General features: G+C 47.1%; 2 protein-coding genes across 2 annotated transcripts in view; both read left to right on the top strand.

Annotated features, from left to right (window-relative positions):
- The window catches only part of LOC133381949 (H-2 class II histocompatibility antigen, E-D alpha chain-like), a 411,219-nt gene that overhangs the window by 293,610 nt on the left and 98,255 nt on the right, over positions 1-19,354 (top strand). The window lies entirely within an intron of this gene.
- On the top strand, positions 8,193-17,484 carry LOC133381934 (leucine-rich repeat-containing protein 14-like). The gene is made up of 4 exons (XM_061621539.1): positions 8,193-8,389; positions 13,052-13,420; positions 13,534-14,169; positions 16,042-17,484. The coding sequence occupies exons 2-4, from the start codon at positions 13,098-13,100 to the stop codon at positions 16,610-16,612; spliced, it is 1,530 nt and encodes a 509-aa protein (XP_061477523.1). The 5' UTR covers positions 8,193-8,389; positions 13,052-13,097; the 3' UTR covers positions 16,613-17,484.

Raw genomic sequence — 19,354 nt, 5'->3', positions numbered from 1 at the left:
TGTGCGTTCATTCAGGAGAGGCTTGGCTCTGAACCGGCACCTTGGCCACTGACCACGACTACTGTGTGAATTGGGGATTTTGCCTAAAGGCTCCAGGGCAAGGAGTGTCTGTCTGGCTCTTGCTGTCTGTCATCCTTGGCAAGTTTTCTGGGCTCTGAGCTTCCCCTTGGCTCAGGATGGTTAACCAGTCTAAGGGGTGGTGGCACTCTACCTTATACTGCCATTACAAATTGTTTATATATTGTTTTAAATTTTAAAATTGTGTTTTAAATTGTTTTTTAAAATATGTGTTTTAAATTGTATATTTGTTTTAATGTTTTTGATTGCTGTAAACCGCCCAGAGAGCTTCGGCTATGGGGTGGTATACAAGTGCAATCAATCAATCAATCAATCAATAATTGCAAAAGGGCAGTCCTTTCTTGGGGCTATGTAATGCCAAGGTTGCCAGGGATTTCATCTCATCTCCTGCACTCAATGGATCAGCATGTCATGGAACACATAAGAACTAAGAACATAAGAAGAGCCTGCTGGATCAGGCCAGTGGCCCATCTGGTCCTGCATCCTGTTCTCACAGTGGCCAACCAGGTGCCTGGGGGAAGCCCGCAAGCAGGACCCGAGGGCAAGAACACTCTCCCCTCCTGAGGCTTCCAGAAACTGGTTTTCAAAAGCATGCTGCCTCTGACTAGGGTGGCACAGCACAGCCATCATAGCTAGTAGCCATTGAGAGCCCTGTCCTCCATGAATTTGTCTAATCTTCTTTTAAAGCCATCCAAGCTGGTGGCCATTACTGCGTCTTGTGGGAGCAAATTCCATCTTCCAACATTCAGCTTCTTTGAATGTCCACGAGTTCTAGTATTATGAGAGAGGGAGAAGAACTTTTCTCTATCCACTTTCTCAATGCCATGCATAATTTTATACACTTCTATCATGTCTCCTCTGACCCGCCTTTTCTCTAAACTAAAAAGCCCCAAATGCTGCAACCTTTCCTCGTAAGGGAGTCGCTCCATCCCCTTGATCATTCTGGTTGCCCTCTTCTGAACCTTTTCCAACTATAATACCCTTTTTGAGATGAGGCGACCAGAACTGTACACAGTATTCCAAATGCGGCCACACCATAGATTTATACAACGGCATTATGATATCGGCTGTTTCATTTTCAATAACTTTCCTAATTATCGCTAGCATGGAATTTGCCTTTTTCACAGCTGCCGCACACTGGGTCGACATTTTCATCGTGCTGTCCACTACAACCCCGAGGTCTCTCTCCTGGTCGGTCACCGCCAGTTCAGACCCCATGAGCGTATATGTGAAATTAAGATTTTTTGCTCCAATATGCATAATTTTACACTTGTTTATATTGAATTGCATTTGCCATTTTTCCACCCATTCACTCAGTTTGGAGAGGTCTTTTTGGAGCTCTTCGCAATCCCTTTTTGTTTTAACAACCCTGAACAATTTAGTGTCGTCAGCAAACTTGGCCACTTCACTGCCTGCTCTTAATTCTAGGTCATTAATGAACAAGTTGAAAAGTACAGGTCCCAATACTGATCCTTGAGGGACTCCACTTTCTACAGCCCTCCATTGGGAGAACTGTCCGTTTATTCCTACTCTCTGCTTTCTGCTTCTTAACCAATTCCTTATCCACAAGAGGACCTCTCCTCTTATTCCATGACTCCTAAGCTTCCTCAGAAGTCTTTGGTGAGGTACCTCGTCAAAAGCTTTTTGAAAGTCTAAGTACACTATGTCCACGGGATCACCTCTATCTATATGCTTGTTGACACTCTCAAAGAATTCTAATAGGTTACTGAGACAGGACTTTCCCTTGCAGAAGCCATGCTGGCTCTGCTTCAGCAAGGCTTGTTCTTCTATGTGCTTAGTTAATCTAGCTTTAATCATACTTTCTACCAGTTTTCCAGGGACAGAAGTTAAGCTAACTGGCCTGTAATTTCCGGGATCCCCTCTGGATCCCTTTTTGAAGATTGGCGTTACATTTGCCACTTTCCAGTCCTCAGGCACGGAGGAGGTCCCGAGGGACAAGTTACATATTTTAGTTAGCAGATCAGCAATTTGACATTTGAGTTCTTTGAGAACTCTCGGGTGGATGCCATCCGGGCCTGGTGATTTGTCAGTTTTTATATTGTCCATTAAGCCTAGAACTTCCTCTCTCATTACCACTATTTGTCTCAGTTCCTCAGAATCCCTTCCTGCAAATGTTAGTTCAGGTTCAGGGATCTGCCCTATATCTTCCACTGTGAAGACAGATGCAAAGAATTAATTTAGCTTCTCTGCAATCTCCTTATCGTTCTTTAGTACACCTTTGACTCCCTTATCATCCAAGGGTCCAATCGCCTCCCTAGATGGTCTCCTGCTTTGAATGTATTTATAGAATTTTTTGTTGTTGGTTTTTATGTTCTTAGCAATGTGCTCCTCAAATTCTTTTTTAGCATCCCTTATTGTCTTCTTGCATTTCTTTTGCCAGAGTTTGTGTTCTTTTTTATTTTCTTCATTCAGACAAGACTTCCATTTTCTGAAGGAAGACTTTTTGCCTCTAAGAGCTTCCTTGACTTTGCTCGTTAACCATGCTGGCATCTTCTTGGCCCTGGCGGTACCTTTTCTGATCTGCGGTATGCACTCCAGTTGAGCTTCTAATATAGTGTTTTTAAATAACTTCCAAGCATTTTCGAGTGATGTGACCCTCTGGACTTTGTTTTTCAGCTTTCTTTTTACCAATCCCCTCATGTTTGTGAAGTTTCCTCTTTTGAAGTCAAAAGTGACCGTGTTGGATTTTCTTGGAAATTGGCCAGTTACATGTATGTTTAATTTAATAGCACTGTGGTCACTGCTCCCAATCGGTTGAACAACACTTACATCTCGCACCAGGTCCCGGTCCCCACTGAGGATTAAGTCCAGGGTTGCCGTCCCTCTGGTCGGTTCCATGACCAACTGGTCTAGGGCATAGTCATTTAGAATATCTAGAAATTTTGCTTCTTTGTCATGACTGGAACGCATATGCGGCCAGTCTGTGTCTGGGTAGTTGAAGTCACCCATTACTACCACCTTTCCTAGTTTGGATGCTTCCTCAATTTCATATCTCATCTCCAGGTCTCCCTGAGCATTTTGATCAGGGGGACGATAGATCGTTCCCAATATTAAATCCCTCCTGGGGCATGGTATCATCACCCACAACGATTCTGTGGAGGAGTCTGCCTCTTTTGGGGTTTTGAGCTTGCTGGATTCAATGCCTTCTTTCACGTATAGAGCGACCGCCACCAATACGTCCTTCCCTGTCCTTCCGATATAGTTTATATCCACGGATAACCGTATCCCACTGGTTTTCTCCATTCCACCAGGTCTCCGTTATGCTCACTATATCAATGCTCTCCTCTAAGACCAAGCACTCCAGTTCTCTCATCTTGGTTCGCAGGCTCCTAGCATTAGCGTACAGGCACTTGTAAGTAGTGTCTCTCTTTAAGTGTCTTTGGCACTTGTGGTTTGGCCTGTGGTAATTTTGCCCTTCTGAATTTATATCCTGTGCCCCTGCTCTCACAATGCCTACTTCTAGGCCTAAAATTTCATTATTTCTTTGGTTTTTATCCCAGGGGGGAGGTTTATTCCGAACCGGACCTTCCTCACCTCCTCTCGGGTTTCCCCCCTGTCAGTTTAAAAGCTGCTCTGCCACCTTTTTAATTTTAAGTGCCAGCAGTCTGGTTCCATTCTGGTTCAAGTGGAGCCCGTCTCTTTTGTACAGGCCCGGTTTGTGCCAAAATGTTCCCCAGTGCCTAACAAATCCAAACCCTTCCACCCGACACCATCGTCTCATCCATGCATTGAGACTGCAAAGCTGGGCCTGTCTATCTGGTCCTGCGCATGGAACCGGTAGCATTTCAGAGAAGCCACCTTGGAGGTCCTGGCTTTCAGCATCCTACCTAGCAACCTAAATTTTGTTTCCAGGACCTCACGGCTGCATTTCCCCATGTCGTTGGTGCCAACGTGCACTGCAACCACTAACTCCTCCCCAGCACTGTCTACCAAACTATCTAAACGACGGGCGATATCTGCAACCTTCGCACCAGGCAGGCAAAACACCTTGCGGTCTACACGCCCATCACACACCCCACTGTCTATGTTCCTAATGATCGAATCACCCACTACAAGGATCCCTCCACCCCCTGGAGATATATCCTCGGCACGAGAGGATAGCTGCTCATCCCCCAAGGAATGGGTCCCTTCTAAGGGATCATTTCCCTCTTCCTCGGCTGGATGCTGTCCTTCCCCGAGACCATCGTTCTCCATGATAGCAGGAGAGCTATCATCGTTGGAGTGGGACACAGCTATAACGTCCCTGAAGGCCTCCTCCACACACCTCTCTGCCTCTCTCAGCTTTTCCAGGTCCGCCACCTTGGCCTCAAGGAAATGAAGTCGTTCCCGGAGAGCCAGGAGCTCATTGCACCGAGAGCACACCCACGACTTCTGTCCAACAGGCAGATAGTTGTACATGCTGCAGGCGGTGCAAAACACTGGAAAGCCCCCACACCCCTGCTGGCTTCTTATGTGCATAGTTTTGTTTAAGGTTTATTACGTCAATAGGTTGGAGACTGTGGTTTAGTTGAGGTCAGGGAACAGACGGGCAGAGTGGGGGGCCCTGGCCTCCTCGCCCTGCTGCTGAACTCGCTCTGCTGCTTAACTCGCCTTGACGCTTCGTCAGCTGGGGCTCCCTCTAGCTCGTGGAGCAGGCTCCCTCGCTAGGGTGCTCTGACTTTATATGTGTGGCTGGTCCCTCCCAGCTACTGCTGCCAGCCAATGATGTGTTACTTGAGGCTGATGGCTCACCTATCAGCTGGGGCTTAACTCCTTAGGATTATTTCAGGCTTCCTTCCTTAGAGAGGGGTGGGGCTGTTTAAGGGCTTTTGTTGGTTGTTCTCCCACCTAGAACAGCCTGACCTTTTTTTAACCTAGGGAAACAGGGCTTTCGGTTGTGTTTAAGGACAGCTAAAGCTGCCCTTTTTAGCAAGGACTGAGCTGACTCTCTCCCTGTATGTATCGGTGGAGTTTCCTTTTCCCCCTTCTCTCTGACTGGAATTTAGCCTTGTTTACAGTGTCCCCGAAGCTTTCCTGCTAGGGTGGTGTTGAAAACTAGCTTTCTATAGGCTTCCTTCTCCTAGGATCTGTCTCCTAAGATATAGGTTCTTTCAGGATTTGGCTCCTAGCTCAGGGTGACCTTGGGCTGCCCTTATTACTTATTGCTCTGAGCTGTTTTAATTCAATTAAAGAATGAAATAAATGGGAGCTATTTACCCTCTTCTCACTCTACTGCTTAACTCACCTTGACACTTCGTCAACTGGGGCTCCCTCTAGCTCATGGAACATCCCTAATAAATATTATATTTTGATGGAATTGATTTTTTTAGTGGCTGCAGCTCCTTCACCCTTAGCGTGTATCGCCCAGGATTCAAATCTTTCTCAGAGTTGGAATGACTCACCTGATGTTTCACAGGTATGCTTTGCTAGAGGTCACATGACAATAGCTTATGAGCCAAACGGTTTTTTCAGAGCACCCTTTTATCTTCCAGAAGAGGAATCATTTGCCAAAAGTCTAGGATGACTTTAGAAAGAAGAGATAGAACTGGGAATGCAGAAAGGAAATCAGCCAGGAAACCTGATGTCTTGCAAAGATGATGATAATTACTTCACCACACCTGACTTAAGTTGACTGTGTTTGTTCTGAATTAGAGTAGAGGTAACAGGTTGAATTCCTCATTTAACCCATTAGGAATCATAGTACCTAATTCCAGAATCGAATATAGTTCTCTACGTAATAAATTGTCTATGTTTTTTCCAAAAACCTTTTCCAAAACCCAAAACTTGTATTCTGTTATAGAATGAGGACACTGATTATGATGTTCTACAAGAGGCGCCCTTCTGTTATTCCTTAAATTACTCAAATGTTCCCCTGTCCTTATTTTCACCATTCTTGAGGTTTGTCCTATGTACAGTTTTTTACATCCACATTGTATAATGTAGATGACCCTATCTGTATTACAAGTGGAAAAGTGCCTCAAATGATATTTCTTCTGACGGGCAGGATTGACAAAAACTGTCATTCTGCTGGTGTTTTTACAAAAAATGCAGTGGCCACAGGGATGATGACCCAGGGGAGAAGTTGTACCTGGGAGTAAGCTCTGTCTATGTTGAGTGACGTCTTTTAAATCACTATGTAGTAGAATGTCCTTAAGATTCTTTGTTCTTTTATAAGAGATCCTTGGAGGTTCCTGACAGCCTTTAAGATGTTCCACTATATGCCAGTGTTTTCTTATACTATTCTCTAACTTATTAGTGATATGATCAAGTGATATGATAAGGAATAACAGAAGAGGGGCGCCTCTTGTAGAACATCATAATCAGTGTCCTCATTCTATAACAGAATACAAGTTTTGGGTTTTGGAAAAAACATAGACAATTTATTACGTAGAGAACTATATTGGATTCTGCAATTAGGTACTATGATTCCTGATGGGTTAAATGAGGAATTCAACCTGTTACCTCTACTCTAATTCAGAACAAACACAGTCAACTTAAGTCAGGTGTGGTGAAGTAATTATCAAGCAGGTTCAACTCATTGCATGTTGCAGAGTTCTATATTTCTTTGAATTTGGTTTCAGTTTGCTTCACATGACAACAGCGATAAGGAAGATACCAGAAAAAGTTTGTCTTAATATTTTACTGAAGAATTTAATTTTGTAAGTATATTTTGAAAATATTGAAGCAATATTGACTGCAGTATTATTTTTGTAATTTTTTTAGAATTAGAGATGTATTGAAGTTGTTAAGAGTTTTGCAACTATATTCTGAGATTAATGAAAGCTACATTTCTGTAACTGTGTTCTTCCAGAAATGCAAAAATGTGTATGTTTAAGTTGTTAGTATGTATTTAAGTTGTTAGAGTATTGTAACTATATTCTAAGATTAATGAAAGCAACATTTGGCTGCAATATTTCTGTAACTGTGTTCTTCCAGAAATGCAAAAATGTGTATGTTGAAGTTGTTAGTATGTATTTAAGTTGTTAGAGTATTGTAACTATATTCTAAGATTAATGAAAGCAACATTTGGCTGCAATATTTCTGTAACTGTGTTCTTCCAGAAATGAATATGTGTGTTTAAGTTATTAGTAAGTTTTTAAAAAAGTATTCAACATTTTGTATTTTAGCCCCTGATGAAGGCTTGACTGCACAAGCTGAAACGCGTTGGGCTTTAGCATATTTTACACGGAATTTTTTACATACAAGAAATCAATGGTGCCTCTGTGCACAGAATAAAGCTACATCTTTTCAGCATTCTGGTCTTTGACCTCCTATTTGTGCCACAACCACCACGGTCAGGTTTGCAGGGCCACCCAGAGGGTTTATGGGGCCCAGAGCACGCATGATGTTGAGGACTCTGGTGCTGCCCCTCCAAGGACTTATGCACATGGGTACAAAGCTGGGGCCCCCAGACGAGAATTCTTGCATTCACAGGCTACACGTGAGAATTCTCACCCGCAGCTCCACCTTGCCCTGGGATCAGGCAGAATGAGAGCTGTGCTTCATTTTCTTCCTTACTTTGGGGATGAGGGAGCCCGGATCAGGTTCTGCTTCTGGGATTCAGCTAAGTAGCTAAGGAGACAAGTTCTGGGCTTCAGCCTCACAGGTCTTCTCGTTCTGCCTGCTGCTGGCCTCCTCCAATCCTCACTCGCTCAGGATTCCTCCCTCAAGCCTGGCCTCCCACCACTCCTATGCCTTTCCCTGGGGTAACCAGGAGTGCCAAAGTGCCAAGAGGATTTCCTGGGCCCAGTCCACTGGATGTGGGTCACAGCCTCTGCTGCACTCACAGACGATGACACAAATATCCATCCCCTTCACGTCCTGAGCAAAGGTGCACCATCTTTTGCAGATGGAGGGGGGGAGTGTCCAAAGCTAAATCGGGGGTCACACACAAGTAACAAGATGCCTGACAAATACAATATCAAATATCAGCGCCAATACAAGTCAGCAGAAAAGTCCCTGCACAGAGAAATCCAACAGGTAAAGGAAACAGGGTTTAGGCTAACTTAAGCTGTTCCTTCGGAGCCTTTTTTAAAACTGTGCATGGCATTCTTATGTTTAATACGGGGAAGGGCCACAGGCCAGAAAGGGGCTTCCCGCCTCCCCTCCGTCTCCGTGGGAAGCAGCCGAGCAGCTCCAGCCACTTTAAGGGTTAAGAAAGGACGCCGGAGCGGAAGGAAAGGGCGCAAAGGAGGGACGTCCCTCTCCTGCCCCGCCTCTCTGCCAGAACTGCGGGCTGGGAGCGCCGGAGGAGCCCCTCTTCGGGCGATGTTGGCCGGCAGGGTTGCGTGGGGGGCGCCTCCCAAGAAAGGTAGGCAATGGGGGCGCAGGGCGGGAGAGGGCGAGGACCCCCTGAAGCGCCCCTCCCCGCAGAGCCTCCCGATCGGAGCCCGCAGCTCTGCCCGTCCCGTCTGCTGCCCCCTGAGCTGGGCTGGCTGTGTGGGGCCGGATCGGAGCATCCCGCGGTGGTTCTGCTGATGAATTTCGTGGCCTTCAGCTTGGAGATGGGGCGCCCCATAGTAGGAACAGAGCTAAGGAGACGACAGTGCGCTAAATGGGCCGCTTCTGCATGTGTCCTCGTTTGCCCTTTGGTTCAGCTGTGAGAGTTGAATAGTGAGGCTCTTCTTCCAATACTGCCCTTCTGCCAGCGCTCCCCAGTTTCCTATCCTGTTAGCATTAAAGTCGCCGTTTAATTCCGGAAAGCAGAAACGTGGCCCTGCCCTCCTTGTTTTAGGGTAGCCCGGCAGACAAACTGTTTAGCGAGTGACGTTTTTCCTGAAACGGGTGCAAATTGGGAGCGACTTCCCGCCCTCTTCCCACACCAGGTGTAAGTTCCCTACTAAATCAGAGGGCGTTCTCCAGCTTCTCCACACCACACACCTTTGTGGCACATCCACTGTGTACATGGCAAGTATGTGGCTTCCTCCCAAGAGTCCTGGGACTTCTTATACAGCCCAAGAGTGGCTGTATACTATAGCCAGTGGGGATTTTTCACATTCCGCAATGTTAAATGGAAAATAGCTCCCCGTGCCATTCTGATGGTTCCCATAAGCTCATTTCAAAACAAAACCTTACAAGACTTATAGTCCTGGACTCAGAGAGGCTTGCTTAACAACCCTGTCAATTTTCATGGCGATACACAAAACAGTCAGAGAGAACAGACAGTTCAAAGTGAAAAAACAGAGAGAAAAACCTCAGAGCCCTTTTGGACTTTTTTCTGCCAGAGTTCTCATAATCTGTTGAAAGTCATTACAAATCAGCCATGTTCACAGAGTACCTGTAATCCTAATACTGACCTTGCCCCACACTCTGACCTTCATCTGCTGCAGTTTAAAAGTTGAAAAATCCCTGGCTGATTTTTAATTAATTTAATAAATTTTGGCTGGAAGCCAATGAAAGCGTTGGGCATGCTCAGTAAGAACCAACTAGTGTTCTAAAAACCTCACAGCTGCTGGGCCTGGCTAATCAGGGGGCCCCACCCACACCAGACTTGATTTCAGGAGACAGTCCTGGCTTCCCTCAGAGAATCCTGGGAAGTGTAGTTTGTGAAGGGTGCTGAGAGGAGACTCCTATTCCCCTGACAGAGCTGCAGTGGCCATATAGTTTAACAGTCAGCCGCTCTGATTGAAGGTCTGTGAGGGGATCAGGGCGTCTCCTTTCAGCTCTCAGCACCCTTCACTAACTACACTTCCCAGGATTCTTTGAGAGCAGCCATGACTGTCCAAAGTGGAATAAAGGCCTGGCGTGGATGTGGCCAGGGAAAGCTTTGGTTTAAATTTGGGTGGGAGGCTACATGTGCCTGCTGTAGAATAAAAAGGTGGGGGAAACGCTGAAAAGCAATGATACTGTTCATAATGTTTTCCTTTTGGAAAGGAAAGGGGCTTCCCCTCTACCCAGTGCCCACCCATCCAATCTCCTTCCCCTCTCCTCCCTGCCCCTCTCCCAGTCAGTGTTGGACTACGACCTGGGAGACCAGGGTTCGAATCCCCACACAGCCATGAAGCTCACTGGGCGACCTTGGGCCAGTCACAGCCTCTCAGCCTCAGAGGAAGGCAATGGTGAAACCCCCTCTGAATACTACTTACCATGAAAACCCTATTCATAGGGTCAACATAAGTGGGGATTGACTTGAAGGCAGTCCATTTCCATTTTCAAACATGATTGCACAGAAATTAAACCCATTGAACTCAAAACGTATGCAAATGATCAAACCCACCCTCCCTTCTCCTCCTTCCTATCCCCTCCCTCTTGCCCTCTTGCTAAAAATAAAATAAGTCCATTTGTCACGAAAGACATAAGTGCCTACCATGGCTAGGAGTGCTAATATCCAGCTGAGGCTACCCAGACAGTTGTCCATGCTCTGGTGACTTCCCATCTGGACCATGTATATGCAGCTGCCCTTGAAGATGATCTGGTGGCTTCAGCTGGTGCAGAACGTGGCTGCTAGGCTGCTAAGTGTGGCAGCCTGATGGGACCAAGTGTCACTGGTTCTGAAAGTGCTGCACTGGCTGCCAGTGACCGACCAGGCCCAATTCAAGTTGTTAGTGCTAGCATTATCATTTTTATTTTTTGTAAATTGCTTAGAGGTCTTTACATTCAAGCCGTATACAAATTTTGTTAAATAAAATAAGCAAATATAGAGAGGAGGTGTGTGCAAGTTGGGCGTGGAAACAAGCCCGTTGCACAAAGCTAAAATGTATATTCACTGCTCCGCCCACTTTTGCCTCTGGCCCTGTCCAGTCCTGGTACGTGGCCCTCGAAAGCCTTGGGCCGAAACAGGGGCCCCACTCCTGGCCTGAGAAAGCCACGTTCTGGAACAGGCGATGATCACCAGCCAGGCTGCTGAGACTCCTTCCCATTCCTCTCCGTTCCCCCTCCCGACACCTTCTCCCGCTGGACCTTTGTAACGGCTCGCCTTGGGGGATGCCAGTACCTCCGCCCTGGCTGGCTGTTGTGGCCATGCACATGAGCACGGAAGGTGTCCGACTGGCCCTGTGTTCCATCCCCCTTCTGGCTAGTTACCAGGATAGATCTGTGTCAAGCTGTGGGGAGGGAATAGGTGGTATTTTAATTAGTTTTCTATGTAATTCAAGGTGTGTTTAACAGTGCAAAAAGAAATGGAGATAACCTTCAGAAGAGAGCACTCTGCACATCCTCAGACGTACTCAAGACATAAACTGTTTTTTTAAAAAGCTGCTTCATAGCTGAACGGAAAGGGCACTTTGCTGCACAGCCCAGAAGCAATTTGTCCTTTGGAGCTTTTCTTCAAAACAAAAACAAAGCTTGGTTTTACTCAAGGGTATGGCTCTCTGCACGTGTTCAGAGGCACTCAGCCTGGGGTGCCAGAATTTAGGGGAGAAACTGGAAACACTCCTTGTTCATTCTTTATTTTTTTAAAATTTATTTGTTTAAATATTTATGGCCACCTTTCTGTTGGAAAGAGAAGTACCTAAGGAGGTTTACAAACCAAGAGAATGCAAATCTCAAAACAGGAATGAATCATTAACTAAAACCAGCCATTGAGGTTAGTCAGTTTTACCTTGTGCCAAAATGCCGTCGGGGAAAGGGGTGGATGAACCTCCTGGGGCAGGGAATCCCAAAGTCTGGGAGACACAGCGAAGAAGGCTCTGCCTCAGGCACTGCCAAGCACGCACCTGATGGCACCCGATGGTGGCTTGTGTGGCTGGAGATGGTCCCTCAAGGATCCTGTCCATGCCTTCTCTCATGCCCCCCCAAGACCTCAGCCCCAAACCTAGATGTGTGGAGAGCTGGTCATGGCAAGGGCGAGACATGCATTCTGCACATCCTCAGGAAATATCTATTACTGCCCATGTCTCAAGGGCATTTAAAACAGGTTCCGGTGAGTTTTCTAGTGTAATATGTACTTTCTTGCTCATGAACGTTGTTTCTGGTATCTTTAAACAGGACCTTATATTCCTGCAGGTTTATTGATGTTTGGTTTCTAATTTCAAATTTTTTATGCTCTCTTTGTGTGCCCTTTCTATGTTTCTAATAAAAACTTATTTTTAAAAATCACGATCTGATACTGGGACCACTCCTGCTCAATCCAGACACATACCCCTTTTACTAATTCATCTAGGGCACAAACTATCAGAATATTCTTCTGGGCAAGCCTCATTTGGATGTCCAGCCCCACCCACCCACCAACAGACAGACAGACAGACAGAGAGAGAGCGGAAGGATGGACGGACGAAACTGGAGGGGAATTAAATCGCTACGAGGGGCTAGGAAAGACTAGGGTGGGCTGTCCAAGGGCCTTCCCAAAGAAGCAAACTTGAACACTCACAGGGAACTGCTGGGAAAAGTGTGTGTGTGTGAGAGAGAGTGTGTGGCTGCATACACACCACACACTGCAAATACATGTCCCCCTACCCCATCAAGAATCCTGGGGACTGGTTTAGCCCTCACAGATCTACAGTTCCCAACACCATTAACAAACTACAACTCCCAGCTTTGGGGAAGGCATGTGCTTTCAATGCATGGTGTGCACCCAGCCTAGGTGTGTGTGTATGGAAGCAGCATTGAGTGGCCTTGTGCCAGCCATCGTTTCTCAACCAATGCTTCTATTATAATTATTTATTAGATTTGGTTTACTGTTTACTACCAAAAAAATGGTCTTACAGCAACTTACAGTTTCTAAAAAGCATCCAATATAAAATTTTAAAAACATCAAAGGTAAAACAAGATTTTTAACTAAAAGTGCTCATCCCATAATAACATAAAAAAGACACATCTTATCCAGCCCAGTAAAAGATGAACACCAAATTAGGAGCAAAATTCCTGGGTAAATAAAATAAAGTCTTCACCTGGTGCCTAAAGGTTGATAGTGATGGCACCAGGCACACCTCTGGCAAAAGCATTCCACAGGAGTAAAGGGTGTAAGGAGACCTTCATCTATGCTGATTCTTTTGAGCTGAACAGGAGATAAATCTAATAAAAATTCTTCCTTCAGTGGTGTGGCCCTGTCCTTCTGGCTCGCTGTCTGCCTGGTTGCTGCCATGAACTCCCTGGTCTTCCTCTGTGCTCAGAAGGTCGTCTCTGACCTCACTATCCTGCAGGATGCCCTGACCTTCCTCCCAAAGGATCTCTACCCTGTCTTGTTCAAGGCGGCCTTCATGGACAAGAGGAACCTGTGCTTGCAACAGTTAGTGCAGACCTGGCCCTTTCCAGTCCTCAGTTTTCAGAAGCTGTTGCGAAAATGTCAGCATTGCGAACGTGCCCTGATCCGGGAGAAACCCAACAAGTTTTGCATCCAGATGGTTATTTCGGGAGTGGTGACATACCTGATTAAAATGCTGGAGGATCGACACCGCAATAAGAGGTACCTGACAGTTCATGTGCCCACAGGTTTTCTCCTAAAGGGGTTGGGGTGAGGATGTGCATTGAGGGAGGGGGATGGTTCTAATGGCTGTTCTTTTCTGGCCTCCCTGGCAGCAAAGGGCAGTGTCTGCAGGTGCTAGACATGACTGGCCTCCAGGATGAAGGGCAGGGCCCCGAAAGCATGAGCCTCTGGTCCAGGACGGTCACATTGGCGAAGGCTTGCCTGGATCTCTCCAAGCAGCAGAGCAAGACCATGAAACGGGCATCCAAGAGGAGGAAAGGCCCCTACAACAACTCCGTGGCCCTTTCCCCCTCGCAGCCTGTGTCCATGGAAGTTTGGGTGGATCTTTTTGTGAACAGCACCTCCTACGGAGTCTTGAAGGATGCTTTGCAGATCAACAGCAGCAACGCTCTGCGGCTGAGGTGCCGGGACTTCCGGGCAGAGGAGCTCTCCATCGCCAGTACCGTGGGGATCCTGGAGTTTCTGGACCCGGTGGGGGTCCGGCAGGTGGATCTGAGGTTCAACACCCTCGGTCTCTCCGGCTTGAATATTGTCCTCCCACACCTGGCCAAGTTCACCACTCTGGCGAGCCTGAAACTGCCCTATAGCAACATTGACGTGAGACACCGCATGGTGGGCATGGAGGGGAGCCTGCAGTACTTTGCTACGCAGCTCAGTCGTCTAACCTGCCTCAAGGAGCTGAACCTGGGCTCCTCCCGCCTTTCCGGCAAGCTGAGACTGTTACTAAGGTAAGCTGTACAAAAAAGGGGTGTGTGTGTGTGAATGAGAGAGAGGGAGAAGAAAGTTGTGCAAAACCGTCACTTGTGCTCGTGTAGTTTTTTAAGAACCCACAGTAGAGATTGAACTTCTGAACATACAATAGGCAAACCATGCTTGAGAGCTACTTAAGAACACAGGGAGGTGCCTTAGGCTGAGTCATAGAATCACAGAATAGTAGAGTTGGAAGGGGCCTCTGAGGCCATCAAGTCCAACCCCCTTGGTCGGACCCTTGCTCCATCTAGCTCAGTATTGTCTGCATGTGCATGCAAAGCAGGTGTCCCACCGCTGAGCACTGGAGTTTCCATCTGCTTAGTGCTCTTAGTATCTTCATGGTGCCGCAGCCTCTTCAGGTGAAGCATCGGTTGTCCTTGGAGCAAAACTGCTTTGATATAACAACGGAAAATGATGAAAAAGAGAGAGGACACAAATATACTTGTAGATGGCTCAGCTTGCACTCGGGGGGTGTTTGGTATTGTATGTCGGCCCATTTAAAAATGGGGCTTGATTTGATTTCCATGCCCCAAAAGTTTGCAACTTGTGTAATTAGTAGTAGACATATAGTTCCCTAATCAGATGCTCGGCAGTGGTTGAGAAAAGACACTTCTATATATATATAAATGTAAGCCCTCACGCCGTCATGTTGTCGCAGTCGGGGTGGTGTGAGCTACATGGAGGCTGCAGCAGTGGCTGCAGCCTGGGCCTTGGCAGCTGCAGCCTCTACAGGGTGCTGGGTAATAGGCTGGGTCTTACAGCAGGCCGGCCGGCAGATTGGCTGTTCTCACAGTGGCCAAATGGATGCCCATGGGAAACCCGCAACCGGGACCTGAGCACAGCAGTTACCAGCAGCTGGTATTCAGAAACACACTGCCTCCGACCGTGGATGTCAAGAATGCATTCAGGATTTTAGCCAGCTTTATCTTATTCCAGGATACTCCGTTCCGTCCTTACTCTGGTTTCCATTGTCTCCAATTACCTCCGTTGGAACCAATGACCCATAGTGGTAGTGGGCTCTCCGACATTGGAGGCCTTCAAGAGGCAGCTGGACAGCCACCTGTTGGGAATGCTTTGGTTTGGATTCCTGCATTGAGCAGGGGGTTGGACTTGATGGCCTTATAGGCCCCTTCCAACTCTACTATTCTATGATTCCCCCTGCTCCCCAACACTCATCCGGCATTCCAAAGCCACGGAACATGCTTGATCCTCACTGGGCTGTTTTGAGAGTTCTCTCCTTTGTGTTTTTTTCCAAATATGTTTTGTGCTTCTGCAAACCTTGGGGTAAACCAAACTGTCTGATACCTGCCCCTTATGCATCAGTGGTGTTCTTTTGACTTCACGTATAGAACTCCCTACCATTCTATCTCCCATTGAGATAAAAACTGTTGCCCACCCACTGATGACTTTAAGGCATCGCCTGAAGACGCAGCTGTTCAGCCTTTGTGGGAGGTCTGTGAATGAACCGGAGCTGCTGTTGCTGGAATGTCTTTCTATATATTGGTCATCCTGCTGAATGTTTAACTGTATTTGATGAGCTGATGTCTTGTGTTTTATGTTTTTATTATGTAAATCACTCTGAGGTTTTGTATAAAGAGGATCCACACTTAGCGAATGAGTTCAGTATTAGGATATAGGATGGAACTGGCTGAAGGAGGGTTTTTTTCTCCCCAAACGTGGCGGCGGGGGGAGCCACTCTGAGCTCAGGGCTGGAGTTCATTTTACAAATTACTCACTCGTAAGTAAATGAGACTTCAAATGAGTAAGAGTAATTAGGAGCTGCATTAGCAGATGAGGATATAGAGGATGTACTAAGGGTTGGTGACTGTCCCCCTTCCTTGTTCCCACAGCAAATTGCAAAGCCCTTTAGAGAGCCTGGAGCTAGCCTTCTGTTACCTCTTGCCCAACGACCTGGCCTACCTTTCCCAGAGCCTCCACACCCCTGCCCTGAAGAAGTTGGACCTGAGTGGGAACAACCTCTCTGACTGCCTTCTCCAGCCTTTCCGAGGCCTGCTCATGCAGGCTGCCCCTACTCTGCTCCACCTGGACATCATGAAGTGCTGCCTGATGGACACCCACCTGAGCGTCCTCCTCCCTGCCCTCTGCCACTGTTCCCGGCTGCGCTACCTGGGCATGTTTGGCAACCCCATCTCGGCCAAAGGGCTGAAGAACCTCCTCCATAAGACGGTGGCTCTCTTGGACTTGCAGCTTGTCATCTACCCCTACCCAGTGGACTGCTATGGGGAGGACTTGCCGTGGCCCCCCACCTCCGCCAACCTTCACAATGGCTCTGTGGACGAGGAGAAGTTCTCTCGGGTCAGCAACGAACTCCAGCAGATGCTGCTGAATGCAAACCGGGCAGATGTCACCTGGACCACCAACCTCTGCCGCCACAGGAGCCTGGACTTTTTTAGTTTATAGCCCTGCTGGTGTCTCTTGCCAACAGACAGCAGATGGGCCCTCCCCTCTCTCCTGCCGCCACTTACCTGCCAACGCTCCCTGCCTCTCACCATCCTGCAGTGGGCGTGTCCTGGCCGCCATGTCTGTCCTGGTACTTCTAAAACCAAAAAGATGCACCTGGGATACCCAAGTGCAGCAGCTGTTGGAGGAGCTGCCTGCGCTCTACTTCCGGCCCAGAGAAAGAGAGAGTCCAGAGCCACCAAAGCCCAGCTCTGCTCTTTCTCCTTGCTTAGGAGTGGGATGGAGTTCCCTTTGCGGCAGGCCCTTCACCTTAAAAGGACTGGTGGACAGGATAGCTGCTTAGCGTTCCTTCCAAGCCCTGGAAGCAGCAGTGACTGTGGAGGAGGGGACTGGCAGGCCAGTGGTGGCAGGAAGAGAGGAGCAGATGCCGTCTGCCGTGTTGGGGCAGCAAGTGGCAAAATGTGCATCCCTGTTAAAGACAAGGGCCAGCATTGAATGGCAGCCCAAAGACGCTCTGAGCCCTTTCTGGTGCATGTAGGAATGAATACCTGGGGTTAGGGGTAGGGTTTTGTTTTGTTTGGGGTGGGGTGGGGTTTTTTTACATCTATTTTGTAACATCTTAGCTAAAACTTTGCAAAGTGGATATCGCTGTCTTTCCTTCTGTGTGCTGCTGTGAGTGCCTGAGATGGAGGCCAGTTGGGTGCTTGTAAAAGGATTTGGCCCCTTTCGTAAATAGACTTGATGGCCAGAGGCAGTCTGTCGATCTAGCATCTGGAGGAAGATCTAATCCTAGTAAGGACAGAAGGAAGGGGAGATGAGATTATATACAGAGAACTTTGGGCTGAAATAAAAGATGATTCATCTGAGAGTGATTGAGGTGCCTGGTGTCTGCTTATGAAGAGGGTTCTACTCAGACAAGCAAGGAGAGAAAGAGAGGAGTTCCAGTCTGTAGCATCATGACAATTGCAGGAAGAAGGAGCTGTTGAAGCTGGGGGAATTCTACCTTGCAGGGGCAGGTTTTGTTGAATGGCTCTTGCATCACCCTGGCAGCCTTTGCAAACCTGGTGCCCTCCAGATGTTTTGGATTACATCCCCTATCAGCCCCAGCCAGCACAGCTGCACATATTCTACACACTTAAGTACATGCCCTGGTCTCCTCTCACCTAGACTACTGTAATGCGCTCTATGTGGGGCTACCCTTGAAAACAGTCTGGAAGCTGCAACTGGTACAGAATGTGGTGGCGCGCCTGATTAAAGGCAGCCACTGGCGAGATCACATCACTCCAGTGCTGAAGGAGTTGCACTGACCAGTTGCTTACCAGGCCCAATTCAAGGTGTTGGTTTTGGCCTTTAAATCCCTACATGGTTTCGGCCCAGTCAATCTGAAGGAGCGCCTCCAGCATCATCAACAATGCCGCCCAACAAGATCAGCCTCAAAAGACCTTCTCTCCATCCCACCAGTTAAAACAGCCAAACTGGTGAGGACTCGGGAGAGGGCTTTTTCATTTGTGGCCCCCACCCTATGGAATTTCCTTCCAAATGATCTCCCTCATGCCCCCTCTATAATGAGGTCCCGCCAGGCCTTGAAGACCTGGCTCTTCAGGCAGGCATTTAGGGTGGGTTAGGTTTCATTGTTCTAGTCTGAGATATTAAATGTTTAAATGTATGTGGATGTTTTATTTTGTACGTTGCCCAGAGTGGCTGGATTACCAGCCAGATGGGTGACTCATAAATCCAATAAATAATAATTAATAATAATAATAATAATAATAATAGTCAGTCTAGGTGTGCCTGTGAGGGGCATATATTTATAAATCATTTATTGCATTTATTAGTTGCTTATTTTCACAAAAATTGACCCAAAGTGACTTAGAAACAGAGACAAGACATTAAAACCAAGTGTTAAACCCACAATAAAATTACATTTTAAAAACACATCATAGATATATGGGAGATCTAACATAACCCACCCCACTAAAGCTTTTTTTTTAAGAAATGTTTTTAAAGATGTTTTGTTTTTATGATGTTTTAAAGTTTTTAGTGCTTTTGTTTATAAATAAATAATAAAAGATGAAGAAAAGGAAGCCCAAATATACTTAATGATTCTCCAAACTAAGGTCTGAAAACATCTTTGCCTGGTGCCTACAATTAGATAATGAAGTTTGCCAAGTGTGCTGCCCTGGGAAGAACATTCCACAAATGGGGAGCCACCACTGAAAAGGCCACTTCTCATGTCACCACCTTCTGCACTTCTCTTGCAGGGGGCTCATGGAGGAAGGCCTCAGATGATGAACACTCTCTCCCTCCCTCCCTCTCTCTCGTCTGTGAGAGAAATTGAGATGAGATTGAGATTAGAGGAATAATGCATACATTGCCATTTTTCAGAAATCAAGTTATAAAGTTATATTGTCCCCGCAGGGTGATTTTTCTCTCCCTCCCCGCCATCCCACGTTCAGTGGTTCTTGCTGTCAGAGTGTTGGGTAAATCAAAACCTTACTTGAACGCAGCACCTCCGAGAAAATGAACTGATTTCAGGGCAACCCCCACCCGTCTTTGGAGCAGTATGAAAAAGAGAGAAATCTAAGCAAACTGGGGGTGTGAAGTGGCAGGCTTACTCATTTACACTTAGAAGTCTTGCCTGGCTGCTGGATCAGGCCCAAGGAGGCCCATTGGATCCAGCACCCTGTTCTTGCTGTGGCAGACCAGATGCCTCTTTGTGGAATCCTGCAAGCAGGACCTGGG

This window comes from Rhineura floridana, chromosome 3 (assembly GCF_030035675.1).
Source record: "Rhineura floridana isolate rRhiFlo1 chromosome 3, rRhiFlo1.hap2, whole genome shotgun sequence".
In the NCBI taxonomy this organism is placed as follows: Eukaryota; Metazoa; Chordata; class Lepidosauria; order Squamata; family Rhineuridae; genus Rhineura; species Rhineura floridana.
This window is presented reverse-complemented; position numbering and strand designations above follow the sequence as displayed.

Excerpts from the sequence above, each read along its gene's own strand:
- LOC133381934 (XM_061621539.1), top strand. The coding sequence starts at position 13,098 with ATGAACTCCCTGGTCTTCCTCTGTGCTCAGAAGGTCGTCTCTGACCTC. Across the intron at positions 13,421-13,533 it reads GATCGACACCGCAATAAGAG|CAAAGGGCAGTGTCTGCAGG; the intron begins GTACCTGACAGT and ends CCTCCCTGGCAG. Across the intron at positions 14,170-16,041 it reads AAGCTGAGACTGTTACTAAG|CAAATTGCAAAGCCCTTTAG; the intron begins GTAAGCTGTACA and ends TTGTTCCCACAG.